At 45.3% G+C, this 15,664-nt stretch overlaps 1 protein-coding gene across 8 annotated transcripts in view; it reads left to right on the plus strand.

Annotated features, from left to right (window-relative positions):
• The window catches only part of TNC (tenascin C), a 98,291-nt gene extending 90,476 nt beyond the window's left edge, over positions 1 to 7,815 (plus strand). For all 8 annotated transcript variants that reach the window (XM_050762030.1, XM_050762033.1, XM_050762034.1 and 5 more), the window contains 3 exons: positions 1,279 to 1,440; positions 3,844 to 4,007; positions 7,083 to 7,815. In XM_050762030.1, coding sequence (XP_050617987.1) covers positions 1,279 to 1,440; positions 3,844 to 4,007; positions 7,083 to 7,193 — 437 coding nt within the window. In that variant the 3' untranslated portion in view covers positions 7,194 to 7,815. The remainder of the gene's footprint in view (positions 1 to 1,278; positions 1,441 to 3,843; positions 4,008 to 7,082) is intronic.
• Positions 7,816 to 15,664: the final 7,849 nt, after the last annotated feature.

A 15,664-nucleotide genomic window follows, 5' to 3' on the forward strand; every position in this document is an offset into this window, starting at 1 on the left:
TTAAGGAGTTTTTGTCTCCGAGGCCTACTTGATGGTCACCAGGTGATTTTTGCTCTCCTCACCACCTCCCATGGATGAAATCACAGCCTCAAAAAGGCTGAGTGGTTTGCCCATAGGAGTCTAACCAATGAACAGCTGAGCTGAAATTTGGCATCTCCCAAGTCAACACGATAATCCTATCACCCATCCATTCATCCATGCAACCCACACTTTCCAACCACCTAACTGCAGAGAACATTGTTCTATGCACCACTGCCTAGGTCAGAAAATGTTTATCATACTATAATAAACATTTATCCATATTATTCATTGCCCTTCATTTGTAAGGCACTTTATTTTTTTTATTTGTTTGTTTGTTTGTTTAGACAGAGTCTCACTCTATCGCCGAGGCTGGAGTGCAGTGGTGTGATCTCAACTCACTGCAACCTCCGCCTCCCGGGTTCAAGCAAGTCGCCTGCCTCAGCCTCCCAAGTAGCTGAGATTACAGGCACCCTCCCCATGCCCTCCTAATTTTTGTATTTTCAGTAGAGACGGGGTTTCACCATGTTGGACAGGCTGGTCTCGAACTCCTGGCCTCAGGTGATCCACCCACCTCAGCTGCCCAAAGTGCGGGGATTACAGGTGTGAGCCACTGCGCCTGGCCTGTAAGGCACTTTAGAGTTTAAAAAGTACTTTCACCACCTTATCTCCTTGGATCATCACTAATGCACTGGAAGGTTGGAACTGGGGCAAAAATGTCAACCCGATTTTACCTGAGACTTAGAAATATCACATATTTGGCCTAGTATTACTCCAGCAAGCATAAGACTGAGCTTCCAGCCCAGGCCTGTATGATAGGCACCCCCTTTTTTTTTTTTTTTTTTTCTGAGATGAAGTCTTGCTCTGTCACCCAGGCTGGAGTGCAGTGGCACAATCTCGGCTCACTGCAACCTCTGCCTCTCAGGTTCAAGTGATTCTCCTGCCTCTGCCCCCCAAGTAGCTGGGACTACAGGCACCCACCACCACACCCAGCTAATTTTTGTATTTTTAGTAAAGACAGGGTTTTGCCATGTTGGCCAGGCTGATAATGAACTCCTGATCTCAAGTGATTCCCACCACCCCCACCCCACCCCCTCCCACCCCACCTCTGCCTCACGGAGTGCTGAGATTACAGGCATGAGCCACCAGGCCCGGTTGGCCCTCTTTTAAGTGTACCCAGCTGCTGCTTTTACAGAGTGAAATAGAAATGAGGGCCTCAGTCACCTGTGCTTCTTAGCAACCCTTGCCTGTCATCCGCAGGGCTGGACAACCTGAACAAAATCACAGCCCAAGGGCAGTACGAGCTCCGGGTGGACCTGCGGGACCATGGGGAGACAGCCTTTGCTGTCTATGACAAGTTCAGCGTGGGAGATGCCAAGACTCGCTACAAGTTGAAGGTGGAGGGGTACAGCGGGACAGCAGGTACAGTAGTGGCTGCACTTAGAGCCTACAAAGTCATGGAGACCTTGGCATTTACAGCTTATTTCTCTAACTTTCAATCCTTCCTCATTAATCCAGCCATTTATTAAATCAACAAATATTTGAATACCTACTGAGTGCCAATCCAGAAACATTGCAATTCAAAAGTGTTGGGTAGATATTCGGATCCTGAAACATTCAGTAGGTTGGGAATCAGGAAAATCAGGATTGATTTCTAATGACCATCTTTCAAAAAAAGTGTGTCTTCCTTACCCAGTTTTAGATACCAGTTGTAAACTGATTTTAAAAAAAAAATCCCCCAAAGGCCTTAATATTCATCCAATCCAGCACTTCTCAATATACTCTGGGCATATGGACCCACTGGCGATCTTGTGAATGTCCAGATGCTGACACAGGTTGTCTGGGATACGACTGAGATTCTGCATCTTCTCCAAGTTCCCTGATGATGCCGATGTAGCTGGTGTTGCTGGTCTGTGGACCACACTTTGAATAGCAAACCACCCACTCCATCACCTAACTGCTTGAATCTCTTCCAAGACATTCCTGCCATGTGATCATCTAGTCTCAGCCTGCATCCTCATGAATAGAAGGTCACTGCCTCTCAAGTGGCCCCTTCGTTCCTTGTCTGGCTCATAACCTTCATTCCGGTTTTGAAGATTTCTTGGACTTGAAGTGGTTTTGTGTGGTTTCCTGGCTCCACATAAGAGGAGAAATAAATAAGGAAACAACATGTATTAAGGCCTACTAGGTACCATTCTCTTTTGTAGACATTCCACCTGCATTCATCTCATTTATTCCTCATAAAACCATTTTATGAAGATGTTATTTTTATACAGAAGAGGAAAGAAGTTCAGAAGAGCTCAGTGATTTGCCCAAGGTAAAACAGCTTGTAGAACGTGGATGCAAGCCCAGCTGCAGAAAACTGCATCCGACGGTGTTCTTGGTGACAAAGAAGGGTCAGGACTGAGAGTGTGGACCACCCTCATGCAACCCATGCCCACTTTCGGTGGCTTTCTGTTATGTTTGTGAGAGCAGAAGAGACACATGCTTGGCACGTTTCCAACCTCCCTGAGCCCTGAAAGAAAACAACCATAAAGTGAAAAGGTTGCCAGATAAAAGTTTGCCAAAAGCCAGGCTGAGCCGAAGGAGGCACAAAGCTCTTTTGAGATGGCAATTTAGTGACAATAAAGAGAGACACCCAGGGGCAAACACTGCTTTAGTTCTTGAATCCTTCAAAGAATGTTGGCATTTTATTACCTGGAAATAAATACCTCTTTGGTTGAGATAGCTTCAGGCAAGAAGAATAATGTTATAGGGCAAGCAAATTCCTTAAGCAGCAGGAATGTGACCTCTGTTCCTCTTTGTACTTCCATTGAGGAATGAGCCATAATATTTCCCTTTACTGAGATAACGTTTGTAAGGCTGCATTTTCTTGCATGATTTGGCTGCACCCACGCCCTCTGCAGGAGAGCATCCTGTTTCATTAATATCTACATGCTGTCCTCATGCTCTGGGTAGCATCATCATTTAAAAAGGTATCTGGGTCCCTTCGACAACTTGCTCCAAATTATCACAGTAGAATGCCTCAGAGTCTTGAAATGTTTGTGCACAACAAAACATTTGGATTGCTGGATTGGGAGTGAGGAGACCCACAAAGCAATGGCACTGAAATGCTTCAGAAATTCAATATATTAAATTACAAATTAGATTTCCAAATAGTACTACATGTAAATGGGCTTCTTGTCTAAGAATCACGGAACATTGGTCTGATAAACACTTTAAAAAGTAACTATGTGATACAGAGGTTATTTAGGGACATCTAATGTCTGCAGGGCTTAATTATGACTAATAAATATTTGTCTGTGGGAGAAAAGCATACCATTAATAAATGCATACTTCTCACCTTACCCTCTGAAATCTTTTATGTAAAGGGAATGCAGAAAAGTCATAAAAATAAGAACAATCAAAGTAAGTATTTGTATGCCATGCCACCTGTTTAGCATATGCCTTTGTATCCATTGTCACAATGGCACTGCTCAGTATATAGAATCAAAGTGCTAGTTTCATTGTGTAGATGAGAAAACTGAGGTTCAACAAGAGGCTTGACTTGTGCAAGGTCACAGCCAAAAAGTGAAAAGGTGGGACTCTCCAAAGCCAGCTACAGCCCTCTTCCCACCACATGAAGCTGCTTCTGTTGGAAATAAATAGGGGGGATGACACTCATGTCCCATTCAGTTCCACATTAAATGCTGACTCTGCATTCAATGTTCAAGGCCAGTCCCACCCCCAGAATCTTTCAACTGTTACCTCTGGTTCTGCCCTTTACAGTCCAGGAGGGAAATTTCAGCTGGGATTTCTCAGGTACATATTTTCTGTCTCTCCCAGGTGACTCCATGGCCTACCACAACGGCAGGTCCTTCTCCACCTTCGACAAGGACACGGATTCAGCCATCACCAACTGTGCTCTGTCCTACAAGGGGGCTTTCTGGTACAGGAACTGTCACCGTGTCAACCTGATGGGGAGATATGGGGACAATAACCACAGTCAGGTGAGTGGACCATGAGGGCCCAGAGCAGGCCAGGCTTGGGAAGCAGGAGGGGGCCGATGGAAGTACAATTTAACCCCCTATCCTAGCAGAGACTAGGAGGCAGGAACCCTACTTACATGACAACATGTTTTTCCCAAGACAATGAGCACTCTCAAGGACACTGCAGGCCAGGTAAAATAGAAACAGCACAGGCTAACCCTTGGTGATCCCAAGGACAAACACTGGTCAAATGGATTCCAAAAACAGAAAGCTTTGCTCAGACAAAATCTCTGTCTGAACCCCAAAAGTAAAGCAGATAAAAGTGGAGGCCGTTTAAACGAAGCAGGGTTGATGACACAGAACCCCTGGCCTGGGGCACCTTTGGAATCCCAAGAATACCTTGAAATGAAGTCCACAGACTTTAAATCTCCACCTTTTGTGAAGAAACCAAGGCCCAGAAAAAGCTGATTTTTCTGAGGTCACAGAGTGAAGTTGGCAGCAGAGCCAGCTCTCCCCACTTCCAGCCCCTGGCATTTTCCCTGCACCACACACACACCTCTAGCATTTGTTCTGTATTCATAGAAACAGATTTTTTTCGATCCCCTTTAGAAACAGGCGAACGGATCAAATTCAGTAATCTCCCTTACTCTGAGCCCTGCCTACACTGGCACATTCCTGAAAAGTATAAAGTTGCTTGGGACTAACCACTTAATCATAACCAAACTCCTGCCCAGGTCCCTCTACAGAACTTAGTCACCATCCCAGGGAGGAGGGATGGGTCTTCCCTCAAGGCCATACCACACTGATCCCTGGACCGCAAGGATTCTTATGAGATCTGCTCACTGGAATCCCGGGGACTTTATAAAAATGCAAAGAGCCAAATTCTACTTTATGATAACCTCAGGGATTCTGATTCAATGATCTCAGGCAAGACACAGCATCTCATTTTTTTTTTTTTTTTTGCATATTTGCATTTTTGTTTTTGTGCTTTTGCAGCGGGAATGGGGGGTTGATATACTCCACAAGTGATTCCTGACATACAGCAGATGTTGGGACGTATTGCTTTTCAATATTAGTAACTTTGATACATGTGTTTATGCTCTAGTTAACTGCTAACAAATGACACCTGCGACCTTAAGTGTAGACCTTACCTTACATAATTTCTGGCACTTTTCAAAGCACTCTTACCTTCTGTACCTCAAGTGCTTATCACTTTTACCCTGTGCAGGAATTAGGATGTGGTTTTTCATGCCTGTGTTACAGAGCAGGTAAGAGTCACAGGACATTTCTTGACAGCAGTCCTGTGTTGTTTCCATCTTATTATGTTACTTCATCAATATTTCCATTCTGAGCACTATTTTATCATCTTTATTGCCTTGTCTCAAAATACTTGTATAATACAAAGTTCTTCTGGGAAAAAAACAAAAAAAGCAAGCTACATGTCAGAAAGCAAGCCTCTCTTTCCATCCTTCCATTCAATTATGGAAGAAGAAAGAGATGACATGGAAAGGAGCCACAGGAGCAGAGCCCCAGCTCCGGCTCTGCTCCCGCTGCTGTGTAGCCTCTGTGAAGTCACCCTCCCTCTCTGGCTTTAGTGCCTGCCACAGTACAAGAAGGTGTGGCTTCCATCCCTGAACTGTCAGAGGAAAGAACCGGGGCAAAGGCAGGCAGTGTGTGCACCAAGCTGTTGGACTACCATACTCACTGTAACTGAGTGATTACAAGCGGATTTGCCCATGAGATGAATGAGTCATTCTTTTTTTATTATTTTTATTTATTTATTTATTTATTTTTATTTATTTATTTTTGACACGGAGTCTCACTCTGTCGCCCAGGCTGGAGTGCAGTGGTGCGATCTCGGCTCACTGCAAGCTCTGCCTCCCAGGTTCACACCATTCTCCTATGTCAGCCTCCCAAGTAGCTGGGACTACAGGCGCCCGCCACCACACAGGGCTAATTTTTTGTATTTTTAGTAGAGATGGGGTTTCACTGTGTTAGCCAGGATTGTCTCTATCTCCTGACCTCGTGATCCGACCACCTCGGCCTCCCAAAGTGCTGGGATTACAGGCGTGAGCCACCGCGTCTGGCCGAATGAGCCATTCTTAAACCTCACATCCCTGTAAGACTCAGAAACTGCCCATGTCAGTGAATGCCAAACAATTAGAAGCAAATAAAGTGTCTCTATTTTTCTCCCATCTCACTAGCCATTAACTTCCCCACAGTGGGGCAAGGGGCCATGTGGGGTTTCATGGGTGGACTCTACCATCTGCAGACTTCGCTAAAGAGTCAAACTTGGAACCTGGATGCCAAGACGCAAATACAGTTTTTTCTTGTAGAAAGCCTTGGCCAAAATTTCAAGGATATTTCCCCCTACTTAAGACTAGGGAAGTAATACTTACCAAGTACCTATGATGTGCCCAGGTCTGTGATAGCTCCTTTACAAACTCATTTAATCTTCGTCTCATCTTTCAAGGCCAGCATTGTCAGATCTTAGGAAAGAAAGAAAAAAACAAAACAAAGCATAGTAAAACCAAGGCTCAGAAAATATTGAGAACTTGTTTAATACTATTTATCTCTCAAGTAAGAGCACTAACATTTAACCCTGTACGTCAAGTTGTAAAACTGTGTTTTGTTGATGTTCTTTCTGCTATTCCATACCAAACCCCTATTAAAATACTCCATAGGAATCTTGTGAATTACAGACACATACATATATACCCTGTATATAGCTATTCAATTCTAGAACTTCTGATCATGATCTGAATTCCTTCAGAACCTATTCTGAAGGATGGCAGGTTTCATCAGCTACCATTTTGCTTCAAGAGGGAAAACCAAAGCTCCATGCAAACTCAGGCAACTCGACTCAGGTGAAAACTTGGGTCAGATTCAGCCAGTTCCTTTGAAAGTTTTCACAACCCAGACCAACAGAGAGATAGGCAAGAGGCAGCTGTGATATACCAAATGGCCAAATTGAAGCAGAACTCATTTAGTTTGACTAAATAGCAATCATCAGTGAATACCTTGCCTAACAGTAACCAACCTGGAGGCCTTCTTATTTATATATATATATATTTATTTATTTATTTATTTTTACAGGGCGTTAACTGGTTCCACTGGAAGGGCCATGAACACTCAATCCAGTTTGCTGAGATGAAACTGAGACCAAGCAACTTCAGAAATCTTGAAGGCAGGCGCAAACGGGCATAAATTCCAGGGACCACTGGGTGAGAGAGGAATAAGGCCCAGAGCGAGGAAAGGATTTTACCAAAGCATCAATACAACCAGCCCAACCATCGGTCCACACCTGGGCATTTGGTGAGAGTCAAAGCTGACCATGGATCCCTGGGGCCAACGGCGACAGCACGGGCCTCGCCTCCTCTGTGATTTCTTTCTTTGCACCAAAGACATCAGTCTCCAACATATTTCTGTTTTGTTGTTTGATTCAGCAAAAATCTTCCAGTGACAACATCACAATAGTTTTTTACTTCTCTTGGGTGGCTCTGGGAATGGGAGAGGGGTAGGATGTACAGGGGTAGTTTGTTTTAGAACCAGCCATATTTTACATGAAGCTATATAATTAATTGTTATTATTTTTGTTAGCAAAGATTAAATGTGTCATTGGAAGCTGTCCCTTTTTTTACATTTCATACAACAGAAACCAGAAAAGCAATACTGTTTTCATTTTAAGGATATGATTAATATTATTAATATAATAATGATGATGGTGATGAAAACTAAGGGTTTTTCAAGAGATCTTTCTTTCCAAAACATTTCTGGACAGTACCTGATTGTATTTTTTTTTTTTTAATAAAAGCACAAGTACTTTTGAGTTTGTTATTTTGCTTTTAATTTGTTGAGTCTGAATTTCACCAAAGCCAATCATTTGAACAAAGCGGGGGATGTTAGGATAGGAAAGGTAAGTAGAGGTGGTGGTCAAGCAGGAGGGGTGGAAAGGAGACTAAAGACTGGAAGGGAGGAAAGCACTTTTATAGACAAAATTGAACACGCTTGTGAAAAGCTTACAGGCCAGGCATGGTGGCTCATACCTGTAATCCCAACACTTTGGGAGGCCGAAGTGGGAGATAGCTTGACCCCAGGAGTTTGAGACCAGCCTGAGCAACATAGTGAGACCTTGTCTCTACAAAATAGTAATAATAATAATTAAATTAGCCAAGTGTGGTAGTGCACACCTGTAGTCCCAGCTACTCAGGAGGCTGAGGTAGGAAAATCGCTGGAGCCCAGGAGTTCGAGGTTACAGTGAGCTATGATCACACCACTGCACTCCAGCCTGGGCAACAGAGGGAAACCCTGTCTCTAAAAAAAAAAAAAAAAAAAAAAAAAGCTTACAACTTGAGATTCAGCATCTTACTCAGTATTTCTAACACTAATAGATTATGGTTTAAAAGATGCTTTTATACTCATTTTCTAACGCAACCTCCTAGAAATTCTGTGATATAGTTGAGGTAAGGATTGTTACCACACACGGACTAAGACCCCCAGAGGCAGACTACCTGAGTTCAATTCTTGGCTCCACCATTCCCAAGTTCCCTAACCTCTCTATGCCTCAGTTTCTCTTCTGTAAAGTGGGGATACTCACACTTCTTATTTCAGAACATGTTTGTGAAGAATCAATTATGTCATCCATTTGAGGCCCTTAGAATGGTGCCTGGAGTATATTAAGTGCTAGTACGTGTTAGCTATCACCATTATCACTTTACATGAGATGAACTGGGATTCATAGAAACTCAATGACTTGATAGTGGTTACTACTCAATAAATAATAGAATTTGGATTTAAACCCAGGTCTTCTGGCTCCAATGTTCCTGCTCTCTCCCAGTCCCTTAAATCTCTCCTTCTCTGGAGAAATGTGTGCTGTGGCAAGAGAGTGAAGGTTGCAGAATGGGATATAGGGGGAAGTTCAACTGGATGCTTCCTCAGGCTTCTACAATCCTGAACTCTTAGAACTAGGAAGAATGTCTGTTAGGAATATTGCCTTCTCCCCTACATTGCAGTCCCCAAAAAGGGAGCAAGCCCATATTCCCCCAACCTCAGGCTGAACACATCTAGTGATGGGGAACCCATTGTCCGGATGGCAGGTGTGTTAGTCCTCACCAAATATAGTGAGTCAGAACTGCTCAACACATAGCATTTCTCTTTTGAAACAAGGGTATATGGGGGGAGAGTAATTCCCAGTTTACTCTCTTAGGGATTTTCAGAAAATTGACTTATTTAATAAAATAAGTCAAGTTTGGGCTGATAGGCCTCATTCAAATGGAATGTGATGGCTCTGGAGCAAGGATCAGAGGAATTTATGGCTTCAGCCATATCCTTTGTTGCTGAGTTTATCTTGCTTTAATAAATGCTGTCATGTTATATACACAATGTGCTGTTCCAGATCGTAAGAACTGTTGAATGCAGTTCAGCCATAGCAACGCTCTCCTGGCTGTATAAATCCAAACAAACGGGCTCCCTGTAGCAACCAGGCCTCTAATTGGAGGCGTACCTCTCCACTGGCTGCTGACTTGTAAGTCTCTAAACCCAAGCCCTATTCCCTCTACAGAACTGTGGATGTACCTAAGCTTGAAGGTATTCCCCACAAGCCACACAAGAATCACGTTCGGATTGGTGAAGAAGCCACATCAAACAGGAGTCAGTAATAACCCAAATGGGGACAGGGCAGGCAACAGGGTCTGAGGCTATGGCATTCAAAGACCACAGTCTCTAGTGTAAGCTAATCATTTCTCAAACGTGTCCTTCAACCTCTGGTTCTGTGGCTTGGCTCAGGAAACCTCCTCCATCTTGAAAGTTCTCTTAAAATTCCACTTCACCCTTAAGGCTGGGCCCTACCCCTGCCCCCACGAAACAGTCTAAATACCTCTATTAGGAAGTAATTGCCAGGGTGTTCGACCTTCCCTTTGTTCCTTCTCTCATCTGCTCCCCTTCTCCCTGCTCTGTGCACTTCCAGACCACCCTATTTGGATTGCATCCATGATTCCCGGCTTCCAGGTGGATGTCAAAATGGGAGGAGCCAGCAGGACATTGAAGGGAGGAGGCCAGGAGTGGGGGTGGGTCTGGACACTTGTTGCCCAGCTCCGTCTATACAGCATCACAGTGGGCTGTCAGCATCTATATAAGAGAGCCATAGCCACTGTCAACTGGCTGTCTCCATGCAACTCTCTCTTCAGGTTTAGAAAACTGCTCTCTCACTTGCTCCCTCTAGCCTAGGAATGGTCATGGCACCCTAGCTACTGCTAGACTTGCGGACGTGTGCTAGCCTCTGAGGCTCTACTCCACCCTGCCCACACCTTTTGGAAAAGCCCCTCTCCTTTAACTCTCCTCAGGGACCCCGGCAGGCTCTCCCATCCCTGGAAGCACTGAGTGCCACTGTTAGAGCTGCCTGCTGGCCTTATCCATTACGATTTCTACTTCCTGCCTCTCTTCCTATAGTAATTATTGGTCATTTAATAGCTTCCCAGCATCCAAACACCTTTCCAGTTTTAGAAGATTTGAGAACCTTACCTCCCAGCAAGGAAGCCATAGAGGAAAATACTCTTTTCCTCCTCTCCTTGATAGCCAGGGCATGGGCACGTAACTTGGGCTTTGCTAATTGGATGCCCACAGAGGGACTTCTAACCTTTAGCAAGGAATGCAAAACAAACAGTGTAGGAGACTGGCTCCCCCATAGAATCTAGTAATGGGGCCATCTATCCGTGGGATCTGTGGCCCAGCACCATGCAGGGTACAGCCATGTCTCTCTCTAATGGTGACAGCTATTTCCAGCAGTGACAAAGGCAGACTGGTTGATGGTTCCTGCTACCTGGCTTCCTTTGGTTCCTGATAATTTTCTGTGCCTGCTTCTTCAAACTTTCTGTCAATTTTATGAGCATCCTGATATCCTTCCAGAAAATTCCTTTTCAGCTTAGGTAGTCCTAGATTATTTCAGGTGCTTGAAGCCAGATACCTTGGCTGACACTTTCCTCCCTAGACCATGAGCCCATGATATTTACTGACCCTCTTGTAGTCCCAGCACTGTGTTTGACACTTTAAATATCCAAAGTCTTCTAAACATCACAGTCACCTGTGAGACAAATCAAACTATTCCATGTCATGTAGAAAACTAGGCCTCAGAGGGGTCAGGTGGCTTCTCGCAGCCACGCCACTGGCGTCAGACCAAGATTCACAGCCAGGCTGTCTGATTCCAAAATCCAAGTTCTTTTCAGTGAAGATATCGTATTCATTTCAAACAAGCCACACTATATGGAAAACAGTACTTTATTCATTTCACAAATGCTTGTGGAGCACCTCCCGTGTGGATTTGTCAGTGAAAAAAAGACGAAGAGGTCCCTGCGGTCACAGCATTTATATTCTAACAAAAAACAATTAACGATGAATGTAATAAATGCCCAAATTAAATGGTATATTCAAGGGTAGCAAGCACTGTGGGAAAAAAGGACAAAGGGGACCAGGGTAAGGAGACAGGGTTGCAGTATTGAAGTAGGGTGGTCACACAGGGTGGGCCTGTGAGAAACCCTAAGGAGGCACAGAAGATGTGCTCAATGAATATTTGTTGCATTGAATTCGTGCTCATTTCTTTCCTTCTGAGGAAGCAGCAGTCCAGAGGAGGTTGGGGATTGCCCCAAGCACCACAGCAACCGGGCAGGAGATTCTGATGAAAACCCAGGCTACATACTCCTCTGCAGTGTGGCATGACTGTCTGTTCTCCAGAAGGAGACACACCTTGCAGATTCTTCCTCACTGAGCCTCCTATGACCTGTATGGTCTCAAAACTGCTGGCTACACAGCCCACTCCTTCCCCATTCTCATCTTGCCCCACCCCAGCTTGTCTTCCCACCATGCCTTGCCTAAGCCTGGAAAATCCGAGAGCTCCTCGTGGGCTGTGCTCATCGGTCCCCTTCTCCTAAGATTCTCAGTTCTCTTTTCACTTAAAAATCAGTGTTGAGCACCTCCCCGCTTATGCTCAGCACTATGTGAGCAAAATAACCACATTACTTGCCTCCGTGCAGCCTCTGTGCCCCGGAGAGGTCAGTGACAAACACATGATCAGACAAGCAAATGTGTGATTACAAACTGAGGGCTGTGCTTTGAAAGCAAATGTAAAAAGCTATGAAGACATCTAAAGGGGATCTGATGAGGAAGGCTCTCTGAGGAAAAGGCATTTGAACCCAGATCCAAAGAGCTAGTAGGAGTTAACCAGGTGAAGGAAGCGGGAGAGGCAGAAGGCAGAAGGCAAGTATCTCTACAGTCCTGTGGCTGTCATGCTGTGCACAGAGAAAGCCAGAGGCATAGGTGCAAAAGATGCATCGTGGAAGATGAGGTTTCAGGAGTCAGTAGGAACCCAGCCATGCAGATCTTCCTGGTCCAGAATAAAAATTTTGCTCTTTTTCTCCAATACAATGGAAAGCTACCGAGAAGTTTCCAGGAGGAGAGCATTGTGATCACGTCTGTTTTTTTAAGTCACCTTTTTTGTTGCGTTTGGATTTTGGCTGGGAGGTGCAAAGTGGGAAGAGACCTGTGAGGAGGCTACTGCAGGAATCCAGGCGAAAGGTGACGGAACTTGGCTAAGTGTGGTGTCGTGTAGACAGAGCTATGGTTCTGAGAGATATTTAGAAAGTAAAACTCATGGGACTTACAACCCCAGAGAGCTCTCTATGTCCCCACCCTTGTTCCTGAGCAGCCCTCAACTCCTATAGTTAATTTTTCCTGGATGTGGGTGTCACTTTTAATTGAGGCGGGCTAGTTAGGGATATGGGAAACTGGAATCAGGGGCCCATTAACTCCTGGAGCTGTAGTTTAGGGTGGGGAAGGAATCGGGAAGCCTCCTTCAAGGTGACTGCAGCTAGAAACGAAGAACGGTGGTAAGGCCAAGGGGAGGCTTGGGGCTGGACACAAGGGATGAAGGCATGGGGAGCAGAGGTGAAGGTGGAGGTAGGCCCTTGCCTTGAAGGCTTGGGGTCCTGGAGCCCAGCTGAGAGTTGCCAAGAGTTTTCAGCCCCAGATGGCATCATCAAAATTGCTCCTTAGAAAGCCTGCTTCATCAGTAGAAATGCATCTGCCCCCGGCCACCTGTGCCCCCCGGCCTCCATGGGGTACCAGGGGTGCCCTGCATGTGCCTGCTGCCCAGGTTTGGGCTGGCAGGACATATTAGCAACCAGCAGAGGGCTCACTCCCCTCATCCTCTTCCCTCCCTAGGGAGCTCCCAAAGGAATGACAATCTCTGGAAAGTAAGTAGAAAAAGGCTTTCTTGAGAGTTGTTTCAATCCCACCAGGATGTAACATAGATTTCAATATTTTACAGGACAATAAAACCACACACATGCAGTCAAAATAAGCAGCTCCGGCTGGGTGCGGTGGCTCACGCCTGTAATCCCAACACTTTGGGAGGCCAGGGCGGATCATTTGAGGTCAGGAGTTGGAGACCAGCCTGGCCAACATGGTGAAAGCCCATCTCTACTAAAAATACAAAAGTTAGCCGAGCATGGTGGTGCATGCCTGTAATCCCAGCTACTCGGGAGGGTGAGGCAGGAGAATCGCTTGAACCCAAGAGGCAGAGGATGCAGTGAGCCGAGGTTGTACCACTGCACTCCAACCTGAGAAACAGAGCAAGACTCAGTCAAAAAAAAAAAGTTCCCACATTTGCCCGCACATTTGCAACTACAGGTTAAGAAATTGTTTCTCAGAGTAGTGAAATGACTTCCCCCAAGTTCACTCAGCCTCCAGGTGTCAAAGTTGGGTTCTCCGACTCCTTAAGTCACAATGCCTTGAGGAACATCCATCTGCACATTTATTCTTTTCTCCACTCTTCCATTTAGGACACTCAGAGCACCTTCCATTTACTGGTTCCTTCATAACACTTTACAGTTTGCAAAGCCAATGTGATTATAACAATTTATTTACAGTCACCATCTTTGTAGGGAGAGCTGAGCTCAAATCCCATGTTTTCCAGTTACGGAATCATCTTGGTCTAATTGATTAATTCTTCTGAGCATCCGTCAAAATGATCATGAAGAGTACCCACCCTGATAAGAATCTGTGATAGTTTAAAAGAGAAAACGGACGGCATCTTGTCTTGAGAAAATGCTGTCAACACAGATTTCCCTAAAAATTGAAAGACAAACTAAACATTTGGGTAAAAACATCCTCAAGTCAACCAGCAGATGGCAGCCTCCACCCGGCTTCGGGAGGGCACTAACTGGGCACTCCTGGTAGATGTGTTGAAGTGGATGGGGCAGATGACTACTGGACTTCTTCGGCTCATAGACACCTTTAGGTAAACAACTTTGCCTTCATGCTAATTCTTCTCTTCATAAGAGGCTAGAACCCTTCCCAGAAGTGGGAAGGAACTTGGCAGGCCTCCTCTTATGTTCTTGACTCCCCATCTGCTACACAAAAATGAGCACCCCCACCCCACCGCCTCACTGATCACCTCTTGCAGATGTACACTGGGGTGGGGGCACAGGAACATGAGACACAGGGAGTTTCTGGCCTTTCTAAAGTTTCAGTCCCACCAGGATGTAACGTAGATTTCAATATTTTACAGGAAAATAAAACCACACACATGCAGTCAAAATAAGCAACTCTGGCTGGGTGCGGTGGCTCACGCCTATAATCCCAGCACTGTTCTAAAGTTCTAAAGTTGGCCTGTTCTAAAGTTCAAGGACTACCAGCCTTTGTCTAACATGTTTAAGGCCTCCATCGTATCCATGCCCCGTCACTCATTAACCTGATTTGCCAGCCCCTCATTGTTGGTTGTGAAGGCCCAGCATGCACATTTTTTGTTGTTCTGTGCTTGTTCCTTTGGCTTGTTTCTGGCCCCTTAGCAAGAAGACTTTGATCCTCCCTCCCTGCCACTTAACTCACTAGCACATCTAAAAATGTGCACTTGCTCCTGTTGCTATTGCTTCTGTCTTCCTTTTCATCTCTGAAGTCTGGTTTAGGTGGTGATCCTTGTGGATTATTCTAAGCAGCTTGTGCAACATTGAGAATAAAGTCAAGGGCCTTATGTCCCTAGCACTTGCCTCCTAGAGCCAGTCTATGCCCCCAAAGAGCTGTAGAGTGATCCTGTAGGAACACTGAGCTGTGATCTACCACTCCGCTGCTGACCCCCTCCAATGCCGGCCTTATGGCTCAGAGGAAAGTGGCCTGAGACATCACAGTAGCCTCCAAGGCCTATAGTCCCTGACCTCAACCCCTCTTTCATGATACTCTAGGCACACTGCCTCCCTGCTGTTTCAAACCCAGCAAGCACACTCCCACAGCAAACCCTTCTCCTGGAATACTCTTTCCTCTAACACATGCATGGCTCACTCTCTCATTTCTTTCAGCCATCTCCAACGTCATCTCCTCAGTGAGACCACCCTCATCATCCTACATAAACACACACACATCACACCTATACGTGTAAAATCACACTCACATATACGCACACACACAACCCTCCCCATTCCCAGTACTCATAGGGCATTTTCTACCTGACACACTACTGGCTTACCTATTTATGTGCATGCTTTCTAGGAGTCAAGCTCCATGAGAGCTGGCACTTTGTGTGTTTCGCCTCTGTCGTGTCCCCAGCACCCAGAACAGAGCCTGTTCTATTATTTCTTAATCATTACGTGTTGACTGAATATATGACCTAAGAGGAGAATGCAGCCTTCTGTAGC

This window comes from Macaca thibetana, chromosome 15 (genome assembly GCF_024542745.1).
Source record: "Macaca thibetana thibetana isolate TM-01 chromosome 15, ASM2454274v1, whole genome shotgun sequence".
NCBI lineage: Eukaryota > Metazoa > Chordata > Mammalia > Primates > Cercopithecidae > Macaca > Macaca thibetana.